Below are 13082 nucleotides of genomic sequence, written 5' to 3'. Positions count from 1 at the left end.
TAAAATCTTTAACCAAGATGACCCTGTTTGCTGTATAGGACCTGTGCTCCATCATGATTAGTGTCAAATTGTGCCTTGGTTCTGGTCTAACATATTGCCCTTATTGGATTTTTATCATTTTGGTGTAATTTTGTTTATGAAAGTTTACTCTATGTTTCTAACTCTGTTTTGGACTTTTATTGTTTTGCATTTGATCTTTATTACTGATTTGGTACTGCAGAAATACTTACACATTGCACTAAGCTAAGCATGTCTGCTCTGTGCCATTTGTAGCTGACCTATGGTTTATTTACTGACTTTATTGGTTCTCCCGGACACCTTGAGGTGAGCAATCACCAACCCAGTTAATAATCCAATTTCTTACAGTTGTTACATGACTACATTTCCTAGTGACCATCGACTTGGCACTTGCGGAATGTATAGCTATAAAAAGAATGTTTACAATCTGCACTGATGTTGGTCAGTAGAAATATTGCCAGTTAATGAGACAGTATTAGGACGATGGATTGAAAAATTTGGAGGAAGGAGATTGATTGGTGTAGGAGTACAGAGAAGTCTGCATTTTACAGTTGCAGAAGCCCTATCAAGCGGGAATACATTTGAGCCTCTTTGATGGAAGCTTAATAGTATGATGGATGAGTTTGTGTTGAAGGGGGTGTTGATAATGATGTAGGAGGGTTTGCAGGACACTAGAGGAGCACGAGTATATGTTGAGGAAATGCACTGTTCAGCCTGAAATATTAGGTCTTAGGGGCCAGCTTTCTGCTCCTATCTGCTGTCTTAGTTTGTATTTCTGTTTTTAATTAGGCTGTCATCCTTGCTAACCAGTCTGCATCTCACTGGTGGTTCTTGCGTTATACTGTTATGCTCTCCGAAATAAAATTAAAATAAAATAAGAAACCTGCCATCTGCATATGCTCCCAGGACAACTTATTGTTAACATGAACGAAGTGCTGGTGTATGTCACTTCCACTAAACTGCTTAACTGTTGAGGAATTTGATAAACATTCCAGCTTACATCGAACTGAACTAAGCATGAGTTATTTCTTCTCTTTAGCTGTGTTGTCCAAGCAAACTGTGTCTGATTTACCGTCTGTTTGGGCCTCTGCATGCTTCAGGTACCAAGGTATTCAGATCAGAAGGACATGGGATAAAATATGCAGACAAGGTTCCCCATTAGGTGACTGGGTAGGAAGACAAAATGTGGAAAGGATACCTATCTGACTAATATGAGAGAGAGGCTTAAATAAAATGATCATCAAATTTCCAATCCTGTACTGGTTTCAGAATATTTCCATGGTCTTTCCTAGAGAATGTTTTAGAATATTTCCATGGCAATCCCGAAAGACAGGTTTATGTCATTACCAGGATAGTCCTGCACTTGACCAGGCTGGTGAGGCCTCTGAGAAACAAACTCAACACTCGGATCTTCCCAACTCCGATAGAGATCCTGCCATGCTTTCCTTCGAGAGGAACTACTGGGCTGCCAATTATTTTCATCCTGGTTAAACAAAGGCAACAACCCTGCAAGCTCTAACTGCACATGCTACACTGGGTATTCACTCCCTCAGTGTCTTGCGGTATGTTTTTCTAGAAATATCTCGGTTATACCTATACGTTGAAATCCTTACACTTTTGCAAACATAAATTTGTCACTTTAGTATCACCAACTTACATTCCATGACATGCTGATATAAAAAAATCTATTGTTCTACCTTTTGTAAAAATGGTGAATGTTTTTAAATGTAGTTCTACTTCAAAATTCAGAAATTCAGGCTCTCAACTACAGCTCCAGTCTCTGTAGCAACCTCTTTCTCAACCAAACTGGGACATTTCTCCTTCATAAATTCTAAACTAGGAACACCTTGTTATGACGCAGCACTGGCGATTTTTTCTCCAACAGCATGCAAGTTGTAGCCCTTATGGATGATGGCTTGAAAAGAGCTACGGTACAAAAGGGGGTGGTGATGGACGGAGCATCTGAATCAATCAAACACTCACACCCAGTCAAAAGATCTGGGTTTAATCCATCACCGTTCTTTAGCCCACTCTGCCACCCCAGTTCAGACATGGCTATATGCAAATCAGTCTGACCCTGTGCCTCATGGGAACAGTCCAGCCCGAACTGCCAAGCCAGGTCTTCCCTGGACCGGAAACAAGCTTCCGGGGACCGGTTTCTGGCATTCCAGCCGTCTTCAGCCCGGCTTGCTTGAATCCAGTGGCAAAGTGAGCAAGGGACTCACGTCTGAGCATACCCTGCCACACTTATGGCGGCCAAAAGCGGTACAAAAGGGGGTGGTGATGGACGGAGCATCTGAATCAATCAAACACGCACACCCAGTCAAAAGATCTGGGTTTAATCCATCACCGTTCTTTAGCCCACTCTGCCACCCCAGTTCAGACATGGCTATATGCAAATCAGTCTGACCCTGTGCCTCATGGGAACAGTCCAGCCCGGACTGCCAAGCCATGTCTTCCCTGGACCGGAAACAAGCTTCCAGGGACTGGTTTCTGGCATTCCAGCCGTCTTCAGCCCGGCTTGCTTGAATCCAGTGGCAAAGTGAGCAAGGGACTCACGTCTGAGCATACCCTGCCACACTTATGGTGGCCAAAAGCGGTACAAAAAGGGGTGGTGATGGACGGAGCATCTGAATCAATCAAACACTCACACCCAGTCAAAATATCTGGGTTTAATCCATCACTGTTCTTTAGCCCACTCTGCCACCCCAGTTCAGACATGGCTATATGCAAATCAGTCTGACCCTGTGCCTCATGGGAACAGTCCAGCCCGAACTGCCAAACCATGTCTTCCCTGGACCGGAAACAAGCTTCCGGAGACCGGTTTCTGGCATTCCAGCCGTCTTCAGCCCGGCTTGCTTGAATCCAGTGGCAAAGTGAGGAAGGGACTCACGTCTGAGCATACCCTGCCACATTTATGGCAGCCAAAAGCGGTACAAAAGGGGGTGGTGATGGACGGAGCATCTGAATCAATCAAACACTCACACCCAGTCAAAAGATCTGGGTTTAATCCATCACCGTTCTTTAGCCCACTCTGCCACCCCAGTTCAGACATGGCTATATGCAAATCAGTCTGACCCTGTGCCTCATGGGAACAGTCCAGCCCGAAATGCCAAGCCAAGTCTTCCGTGGACCGGAAACAAGCTTCCGGGGACCGGTTTCTGGCATTCCAGCCGTCTTCAGCCCGGCTTGCTTGAATCCATCGGCAAAGTGAGCAAGGGACTCACGTGTGAGCATACCCTGCCACACTTATGGCGGCCAAAAGCGGTACAAAAGGGGGTGGTGATGGACTGCGGGAATTAATAGATGTAGTGGAAGTAGGAACTCACATTCGCAATTCAGTCTATTTTATTTGTGAATGGCACACCACACAATCCTAAAATAAATTAGCATTTGGGAATGTTTGTGTCTGCTTAATTGTTTGAGTGCACTGCGTCTGTATATTACCTCTCTTTGCCTATAATGTTGGCACATGTTCTTATAGGTATGTACCTTATGCATGATTGAAGCATTTCTCTGTGCACACTGTAAAAAAGGCAAATTGGCTTTGATAATGTTCCTAAACCTTTTATTTTCCGGTCTGATCACTAATGCATCTCTTTGTCCTAGTCCATTTTTCTTTTGGCAATTCAGATATTTCTCTTGTCAGAGTAACCGTGATTTATTTTTTCATTTCTGCAGCTTTCTAAATATTTGCCTAGGTATGAGCATTTTCTGTACGTGAGTTAGCTCAGTAATCATTACACCCCTGCTATGCGTCTCCCGCAGCCACTGTTTCATACCGGGACATGTTGTCATGGTTTCCCATTGCTAAGCACTGCATTGATGCCCTACACAGTGGCACTGTGGCAAGTTATAAGACTACTGTGCCCTCTATGCCATGCATTCCAATATTTCAGCAGTTAACCTTTATTATTATTTGAACTTCCTCAGTTTATTGATTGACTTTGGAAAGGCGGTCTATATACAACGTTATGTGGACAGCAACCTCATGCCCGTCTAAAACTAAATCTGGGTTCAGCAGTGTTAGAAAATACTAAACATCTTTGTGTGGTTGGTGAATAATAAGAACTATTCTCTCTTGTCAGGTTCGACCAATGGACTTCATGAGCCTGATGATCTGGATGATGATATTCTTACCATGCACCATTTGTGGGTCAACAAATACAACAAATAAAACAGACACTTCTACGTCATTGCCAGTAAGTGTAACATTATAGTACAACAGTTTTAAAACGTTTTGCTAATTGTCGATTATAAAATTAATTATATGAAGAGGTGTCATTCCAAGTATGTTGATACTGAGCAACGTTTTAACATTCAATCGTGAAACTATCTACTATAAAATAATAATATGTCAAGCTGGTAGAAGTGTTAGCCCAGATTATTAATGTGGACATTGTCAGTGGGGTATATACTTTACCAGCTCATACAACTTGTAACAATAAAAAAGGATCAATGCACTAACATAAAAAAGAATTCGAACAATTTATCAGAAAAAATAGGATACTGTGACACAATAAACATATGAGGGATCAGGTACAAAACGTTAAAAAGTCATACAAATGAGAATATTTAGCTGAAATGGGTTAAAATGAATTGGGGACACGTTGTGCGCTGTTTTACATTGGGTTCCGTAGAGCAACACTTGTCTGGTGCTCCTGATGTAAACTATGCTATCCACTGAAATAAACATGGACTACTCAACCTACAATTTTGCTGGACACATCCATGTGGAGCTGAGCATCAACTGCCACAAAGACTACTTTGTTTCCTATCTAGGCACCCATTTTGACATTACCTGTCGAAGCAGGATGTTCATTCAGGTGATACGGGAAGAAAAGTTACAGGAGGATACACATTTCTAATAGTATCACATAAGACACTGGTTTATGCACGTTAATTTTTCCAAATTCAGCCGCCTATTTTTTGGGGGGGCGTGGGGGAATCAGCTGTGGATTTGAGGTCCCACACTGAGGAAAATAGCACCAAACCTCCCAAAAAGGGTCAAAACATGTGTAACACATTGTAGATTGCTTCTGTACAAGCATATAACACAAAAGCAACAATAACAAAGAAGACTTTGCGCATCTGATGAACATAGCTCCAGCCACATATGATTACATGGGTTGCCAGGTCTCACAGATCTCTCACTATCAGAAATTAATTCCCAAAGAAAAAGTATGGGTGCCTCCTGGCTAACAAACAGAAGCTGCACAAGAGAGGTCTTTTTTTAATCAACACTAGAACTAAGACAAATTTAGGCATATTGTCCAGACAGCTACAGGCATCCCTACTGGTACATTTTGTAAATTTGGGCACCATTCATGGAATTCTAGTATATTAGTAGATCATCTCTATGTCTGTGCAAAACGAAGTGCAAGCACCGCTCGAGTCCCCCAATCACCAGGCAGCACGATTCAAATTGGGACCTGGTTCCTATTGCAAATCCTTGTAACCTATATCCAAAACCCAGCGATACTCTGTGAATCTCACCGCATATTAAGATAGATTTAAGCTGATTAGCAGTATAAACACTGAGATTCACGACACCCTGGTTTTCTAAATTTGATCAGACTTGTAAACCCTGGTTCAACATCACAGTCAAAAAGACTGCTGACTTTTTTCTCTGCTTCACCCATATGTTGGTTTGTATTGACGCTGTGCAATTTATGTCTCTGATAGTTTCCTAAAAATGGAGTAATCTCTTTTAAACGTTTGCAAGATGAAGTAATTTACTGTTCTCTTCATTCATTAATGTATGAATATTTGGTACATCAAATTTCACTTCTTGCTGCCTTGTTTTATAGTGTACCAAGTCTTTAAGTGTGTGTATACTAGGTACACATGCGAAAAAAGCCAAAAAATCTAAGCCTTTAAAATATAGTGGTTACATTCAAAGCCTGAGGGCACATTTCTATGCATATAAACGCATCTCACAAACTATATGTTGTAAAAAGGAAGACAGCATCACTGTAGATCTTCTGAATAGACTCTGTATTTACTTTATTTAAGATGTAGATGACAATAGGTACCCATCTGAACAACAGAAATGAGCCCTTATCTTAAAGAAAGAGGGGAATTATCTTCATTTTGTGTGCTGAGGATTTTTAAAAGGGCATATGGTTACAAGCTGTTTTGAAGGCAGCTCTCTGCGAATTTAGCTTTAGGTGGGCATAAGTGCTATAAGATATTTCCCTGGTTATTCTTTGGAAAATAAATTGAAAAAGATACTTGTTTGCCAAACAGTCACCAAGTTTAGCCCACTGTCCTGCCTTCTCAAATTGACATATTGTTTACAATGAAAAGATGATCTTTAATAAGGCCAACCCTCTGGATACATAAGAATGAGATCAGAAATGTAATATTGATGAAAGAATTCTCTGGGACTTATTCTCCATTTACACTCTTCTTTCTGCAGGTGTGCAGTCTCCCAAGCCCAATTCCTACTAGCCTATTTAAAACTGTTTTGTCTCTTACTGATCAGTTTAAACCCTGAACATTCATGATTATGATCAACATTAATTAGCAATAGTTTGTCATAGCTGCATTTACTGCTGCCATGCCTCGTGATTGCCCATCTGAATGGCAAAGTGCTAATTCCCATTACATCTTTCTCCTTCAACCTAACATAAACTGTGTAACCAACTACAACTGCATCCCACATTGACAAAGTGATTACATATAAAGTAAGTATCAAAATCCCCAACAGATATCTCAACAACTTCAAGTTACCCCACATTCTGAAATACCACCAGGTTAGCCTCATCTCCTTAGCTCTTCATCCTTCACAAAGTTGAAAACTTAAACTTAAGTCATAATGTGGGTAACCAACCTCCTCCCAAATTACATTTCTAAATAATCCGCCACTGTCCCACTTCATCAGGTGCATGACAAAGTCATAAGAGTTAAGCACATAAGACGATAATATGCAAAATCTTGTATGTTGCTGCTTCCTGACCATTACACAACAATGTGGAAACCCAGCAGACTATAGTACCTGGGCAAGATATGTTGCAGAACAAAATTGGTCCCAATGGATATTATTAAAATTTGAAAGTCATTTGTTCCCAAGTAAAAACAACGTATATTCAAATGGAATGAATACGCAATTTGTATTAAAATGCCATACAAATAAATTTTACAATATACTGTATAACACAGTTGCTCCAGGGTGAGAGAAAAGGCGAGTGCTTGATAGAGTGCTCGTGAGCAGATGAAGAGAGGGTAAGAATATAAAGTGTGAATATATACAATTGATGCTTGAGGATGCATTGCTCAGCTGAGGAAAAGAGTTGGGTCAGAACGACGATGCTCTTCTCAGCAGAGAAGAGAAAATAAGTTGGTACGGCTCTCAAGCACCTTAGGCCCACTTCCAAAAGTCCAGGACCGGGGTGGCACCACATGGCAGGGTAGACTCAAAGCTGCCATAGTCCAGGTGCAAGGTTGTTGGAAGCTTGGCATGTCCCTGAGGCTTCAGATCAGGAGGCTAGCCAACTGGCCCTTGGGGTTACTCTGGGTTCTGGGTTCAAGTGATACAGGTCCAGTCCTTCTCACCCAAGCAAGAAAGGCAGCAGGTCAGCACAGCAGGGTAGTAGTTCTTCCAGAGCAGTAGTCCAGCAGAGTGGCAGTCCTTCAGCAAAACATCAGTCCTTTTTCCTGGCAGAGTTTTCACAAGTCCAGAATTGTACTGACGTGGTGTTGTCTGAGGTCCACTACTTATACCCAGTAGTGCCTTAGAAGTGGGAGACCCGGGGAAACCAAACAGATAGTCATTCAGGGCCTGATCCAGTCTCGACTGGACTTTAGTAATGCCCTGTACCTAGGTGCACCTGATTATACACTGCGGAAATTGCAGATTATTCAGAACTACGCTGCACGTACGCTGCTTCAGTTGCCCTGCAGGATGTCAGTAAAACCTGGGCTCAGGAGCCTACATTGGCTCCGGGTTAGGGAAATAATCAATTTCAAAGCAATGTGTATCTCTCACCAAGCCTATTGGCAGACGGGCCCAGTGATCAGCCATGCGCTGATCACTCCGTATCACCCTAGTAAACAGCTTCGTTCAAGTCAAGTCTTTCTGGCTACAGTCCCCCGAGTCAGGTGAACTAGAGTAGGTGGCAGGTCGTTTTCGTACAGCGCGGCCAAGCTATGGAATTCGCTTCCGCCCCAACTTAGGGCTAACCCTAATTTGCTTTCTTTTCGTAGGCAACTCAAAACTTTTCTTTTTAATATACACAACTAATTGTCTGTGATGACTGTGTCGGGCAGGTAACACCATTTCTTTATAGCGCTTGGACGTCCCAGGGCAGCAATTGCGCTTTACAAATCTCCTTTTCATTTCATTTCATTTCAGAGACTTCAACGACAAGCCTTTGAAGTGTGCTAATGTCCTGCCCTGTCAGCCTATGCTCCAGACTAACCACAGGGGGCAGGCCACCCTTTGTGTAGGGACATGTCATAGCCTTTTCGGGTGTAAGTGAGGTCCAGCTCCTCCCTCCCACCCTGTCAGGATAGCCCACTCAGTCACACCTAAGCTCCCATTGTGTGTGGCTGTCTAGGTGGAATACACCAAGTGCAACTGCCAACTACACCCATTCATGTGACCAGGCTGCTGGAACCAAATGGCTATGGCTATGGCAAGAATATTCCAACTTCCTAAATGTGGCGTTTTCAGAATTGCAATTTAAAATCCACATGTATCATAAGTCAGGATTTTGAATTATCATTCCAGAGAAGCCAAACTTGAACTGGTCATATCTTATCATTTGAAAATGACACTTACAAAATATAATAAGGCAACTCCAATGTTATCCTATGGGAAAGATAGGCCATGCATTAGTGAAAAAACGAATTTTAAAGTTTTTCATTACTAGGACAAGTAAAACTTGAAAGTACATGTCGTTTTTTTAATACATTGCCCTCTACCCTGTGGGCTGTCCACGGCCTACGCTGGGTGGGTGGGGGTGGGGGTGGGGGGGCGGGGGGGGGGGGTAACTTTTATGTATTAAAAAGGAATGTTTGGGCCTGGCAAAAGCTTTATTTTTCCAGGATGAAATGGCAGTGTAACTGCACACAGAGAGTCTGTATTAGCATGCCTGAGAATTTTTCAAAGGGCTGCTTAAGTGGGTGGCACTAGTAGCATTTAATTTACAGGCCCTGGGTACATATAGTACCACTTTAGTAGGGACTTAAAAAGTAGATTAAATGTGCCAGTTGGGTATCAACCAATATTACTATATTTAGAGGAAAGAGCACATGCACTTAAGCACTGGTTTGCAGTGGTAATGTGCTCAGAGTCCTAAGGCCAGCAGAAAAAAACATCAGAAAAAATGGAGGAGGAAGGCAATAAATTGATAGGTCTAATAAACGAAAACATATGTTATGTTCAAAGTCAAAAGTTGATCTGGCTCTAATCCATATCCAGATATATAGAATATACTCCCACTGAAGTTGTTACGTGAAGATTCATATACTCCAGGTGGTGACATACCACTAAATCTAATATTCTTTTTTTAAAAAGGCACATTCGAGCACCATTCCTCCACAAACCTCTTCTGGGAAGACGTCTGCGCTTGTTATCACCAGTTTGATGTCATCACCCACAACTCCTGCAAACAGCACTGGAAACACCACAGCGGGAAATGGTACAGTTCTCATATTTGAATTACGTCTTCTATAAAACAAAGTATCTCAATTTGAGAAAAAAGTCCATGGGTTACGAATCCTGATGAGAAATGCCAATCCTTTTATCTACCTATATTTCAGCACATGTACAAGTATCAGAAACAGACAAGTAACATGTTGATATCCTTTATTTTAAATCCAAAAGCATCCTTCCTATTCACAAAAGTAATCAATGAGACCAATCCAAGGAACCGGAGTTGTGGAACCACACATAAAGTGTATCCTTTACTTTGGAAAATTCTCATTGACCCTGAAAACACTGAAAATGCACCTCCTTTTCTGGATGCATCCATACTAATAAATACAATTAAATGGTGTTTCACACATCACATTGTTCTGCCTCATGTGTGACTTACCCATGACTTACTGCCTGATTTAGATCTAGGCGGATGGATTACTCCATCGCAACAGTGACAGATTTCCCATCTGCTGAAATAAATCCCATTATTCCTATGGGATTTATATTTTGGCAGACGGGATATCCGTAATCACTGTACCGTGGTAACCCATCTGCCAAGATCTACATCAGACCATTAGTCTCTTCTTTAAAGGAAAAGATGCAAATTGTCTTTTGGGAATACTACTTGCCACTCAAGGAATAAGCCAAAGTTATTTTACTGCATGAGATCAACATTTAGGCACATGTATCCAGTCAGCATATAATACCATTTAATGAAAAAACTGTTTTATTTTTACGACAATGATGAAAAACAAAAAAAATCTCCTGGTGAATGTGGTATTTCTAATCCTAGCTACCTCTCATTCTCAATTGGGAATCAAAAGGCTAGGGCAAGATAAAAGGCAAAGAAAGGCTTAGGTTCTTATGGAAAGTGCCTTCTGGATACTAAGTACTTTTCTTTGTGACTTAAAGATCTTGCTGAGTAAACATGCAAGTCCGAACAATTTTGTGGATGGTCTTCTATTCCCAGGAAGCATGAAGGCCTCTGCTTTGAGCACCTGGTTGTCCAATATGCCTGTTAAATCTGGCATCTTTTGCGTGTTTTCCCCCTGTCTTTGTTTCCGTCACTGTGTGCTGTGTGCTGTGTTTCAGTTTTGCTGGTTCTAGATTGCTGGGGACTTTACCACTGAAGCTTAGTGCTAAAGTGCAAGTGTTCCTTTTGTAAACTACAATTATGATTGGTTATCCATGATTGGCATATTTGATTTACTGGTAAGAACCTAGTAAAGTGCACTCTGTGTGCAAAGGGCCTATAATTCAAATGCTACAAGTGGGCTGCAGCACTAATTGTGCAGGTTTCAAAACTGCCATGCCGACCTGGCAACTGCAACCACTTGTCAGACCTAGACCTTCCCTTTCACGACATGTAAGGCAGCCCTAAGGTAGGCCAAAGGCAGCCCATGGGCAAGGTGCACTGTATTTAAAAGGTAGGACATGTGCTGTTGTGTTTTACAAGTCCTGATAGTGAAATACTGCTAATTTTGTCTTACACTATTGCAAGGACTATCTCTCCCATAGGTTATCATTGGAGCTGCTTCATAACCACTTGCAAGTGTAACTTCCAATTGGGAAAAGATAGAGATTTGGAGTTTGGATCCCGGAACTCACAATTTAAAAATACATGTTTTAGTGAAGTTGTTTTTTAAATTGTGTGTTAGAAAGGGGGCATTTTCTTGCCTTACTATTCTCTGCATCTGCCTGCCTGTGGAATCCATATCTGAGGGAAGGTGACAGTTGGACTGTTTGTTTATTCACTCCAGACAGTCATACAAAGGAAGCTGAGGTGTGACCTGCATATCCTGATGGCTCATCACCAGGCTGATGGGTCTTCATGAGCTAGAGTGGTGGGAGGAGTTGTCACCGACACCTGAATAAGGCTGTGCCTGTCCTCACACAATGCTGTATCCATCCTCTGTAGTGTGTCTGGAGCCAGGTCAAGGAAAGGCAGGGTCTTGTGCACTACAACGTTTTTCCTTTGAAGTTTGCCTACTTCAAAGGCAGAAACTGGCATAAGTACTCGAGCTGTGACACCATAACTTCAGAACACATCTGGACTAAGAGGACAATCTGCCAAGAAGAAGAGTTGGAGAAACTGTCAGGAGGGACTACCTAGCTGTGTGCTTTTCGGTGTTGGCCTGCTGCTTCTGTCTTGGGCATTGAAAAGACTGACTTTGTTTTCTACATCAGGCTTGCCCAGGTTCTCCAAGGGCTTGTGTGTGCTTGCCTCCTGTTGAAAAATCTCAGGGATATCATAAACTTTATCTGCAGCCCCTGAACTCCTCTTCTGGGAGTTCTGACCTGACAAGAGGGGGCAATTCCAGTTGGGGGCCCTTGGAGGTGGTTTTGCTTATAAGGACTGAGAAAATCCACGCATCGACCTTCAGCGCCTGTTGTTCCTGACACAGCACCACAGTGCAGCTGAAAAAGCAATGCATCTTTGCGGTGCGGCTAAAGAATCAACGCAGCGCCTGCAGTGTGGCTAAAGGATCGCCGCAGCCCGAGCCATGAGCACTGTGTCTCCATCATCCGAGGCACCGGCTCTGACTCTGACGCAGACCCTGCTGTGCAGGTGAAGAAATCGACGCATCACCTGCCACATGGCTGGAAAATCGACGCAGGGCCTGTTTCGCTATCGCATCGACCTAGGGTGTCTAGATTTTTGATGCATTGCTCCTTGCAGCCAAGTTCTTTACCGATGTAGCCCACCAATAAGGAACCACGGTCGAGTGTCCAGAAATCGGCACATCACCTTCCCTCATAGTAAGGAATTGACGCATCACCTCCCCTGGTAGTAAGGAACCAACGCATCAACTCCCCTAGCAGTAAGGAATCGACACATCACCTCTCCTGGGAGGAAGGAATTAACACATAGCTTTGCTTTTCTGGCGCCTCATCTCCCCCACACCTGTTATCGAATTTGATTTTAATGCATCCCAGGTACTTTGTGACAAAAGTGATGCATCCATAGTTTCCTATGGACTGAATTATTTTAAACCTTTTGAAAGTGATTTCTTTGCTTGTGTATGTTGGATTTTTGTAATTGTGGTCTTATTTTATTTAGATAAAGATTAGTTATTTTTCTAAACTGGTGTGGTGTCCATTTGTAGTATTTTCACTGTGTTACTGTGTGAGTTGTGTACAAATGCTTTACACATTGTCTCTGAGATAAGCCTGACTGCTAGTGCCAAGCTACCTAGGGGGCGAGCAGGGTTTTTCTTAGCTGTGTAATTCCCTTGCCCTGACTAGAATAAGGGTCCCTACTTGCACAAGGTGCAAGCCACTGCCAACTAGATACCCACATTTCTTACAATGCCTGAATGAAGACAAGAAACATGCAGCCAGCATGTTCTGGATTTAGATACTAGCATGCAATGTTTTGAATGTCCTACCTTACAGGCCGGTGTTTATTAGATGCTGC

General features: G+C 42.4%; 2 protein-coding genes across 2 annotated transcripts in view; one reads left to right on the top strand and one right to left on the bottom strand.

The window, feature by feature from the left end:
* IFT74 (intraflagellar transport 74) overlaps positions 1–13082 on the bottom strand; it is a 496520-nt gene that overhangs the window by 303136 nt on the left and 180302 nt on the right. The window lies entirely within an intron of this gene.
* The window catches only part of LRRC19 (leucine rich repeat containing 19), a 55025-nt gene that overhangs the window by 14112 nt on the left and 27831 nt on the right, over positions 1–13082 (top strand). Inside the window, exons 2-3 of the mRNA XM_086962125.1 lie at positions 4107–4220; positions 9542–9665. Coding sequence (XP_086818251.1) covers positions 4116–4220; positions 9542–9665 — 229 coding nt within the window. The 5' untranslated portion in view covers positions 4107–4115. The remainder of the gene's footprint in view (positions 1–4106; positions 4221–9541; positions 9666–13082) is intronic.

The sequence above is a fragment of the Lissotriton vulgaris genome, chromosome 3_1, assembly GCF_964263255.1.
Source record: "Lissotriton vulgaris chromosome 3_1, aLisVul1.2, whole genome shotgun sequence".
Lineage (NCBI taxonomy): Eukaryota > Metazoa > Chordata > Amphibia > Caudata > Salamandridae > Lissotriton > Lissotriton vulgaris.
The sequence above is the reverse complement of the archived record's forward strand: the minus strand, read 5'-3'. Positions and strand labels throughout refer to the sequence as shown.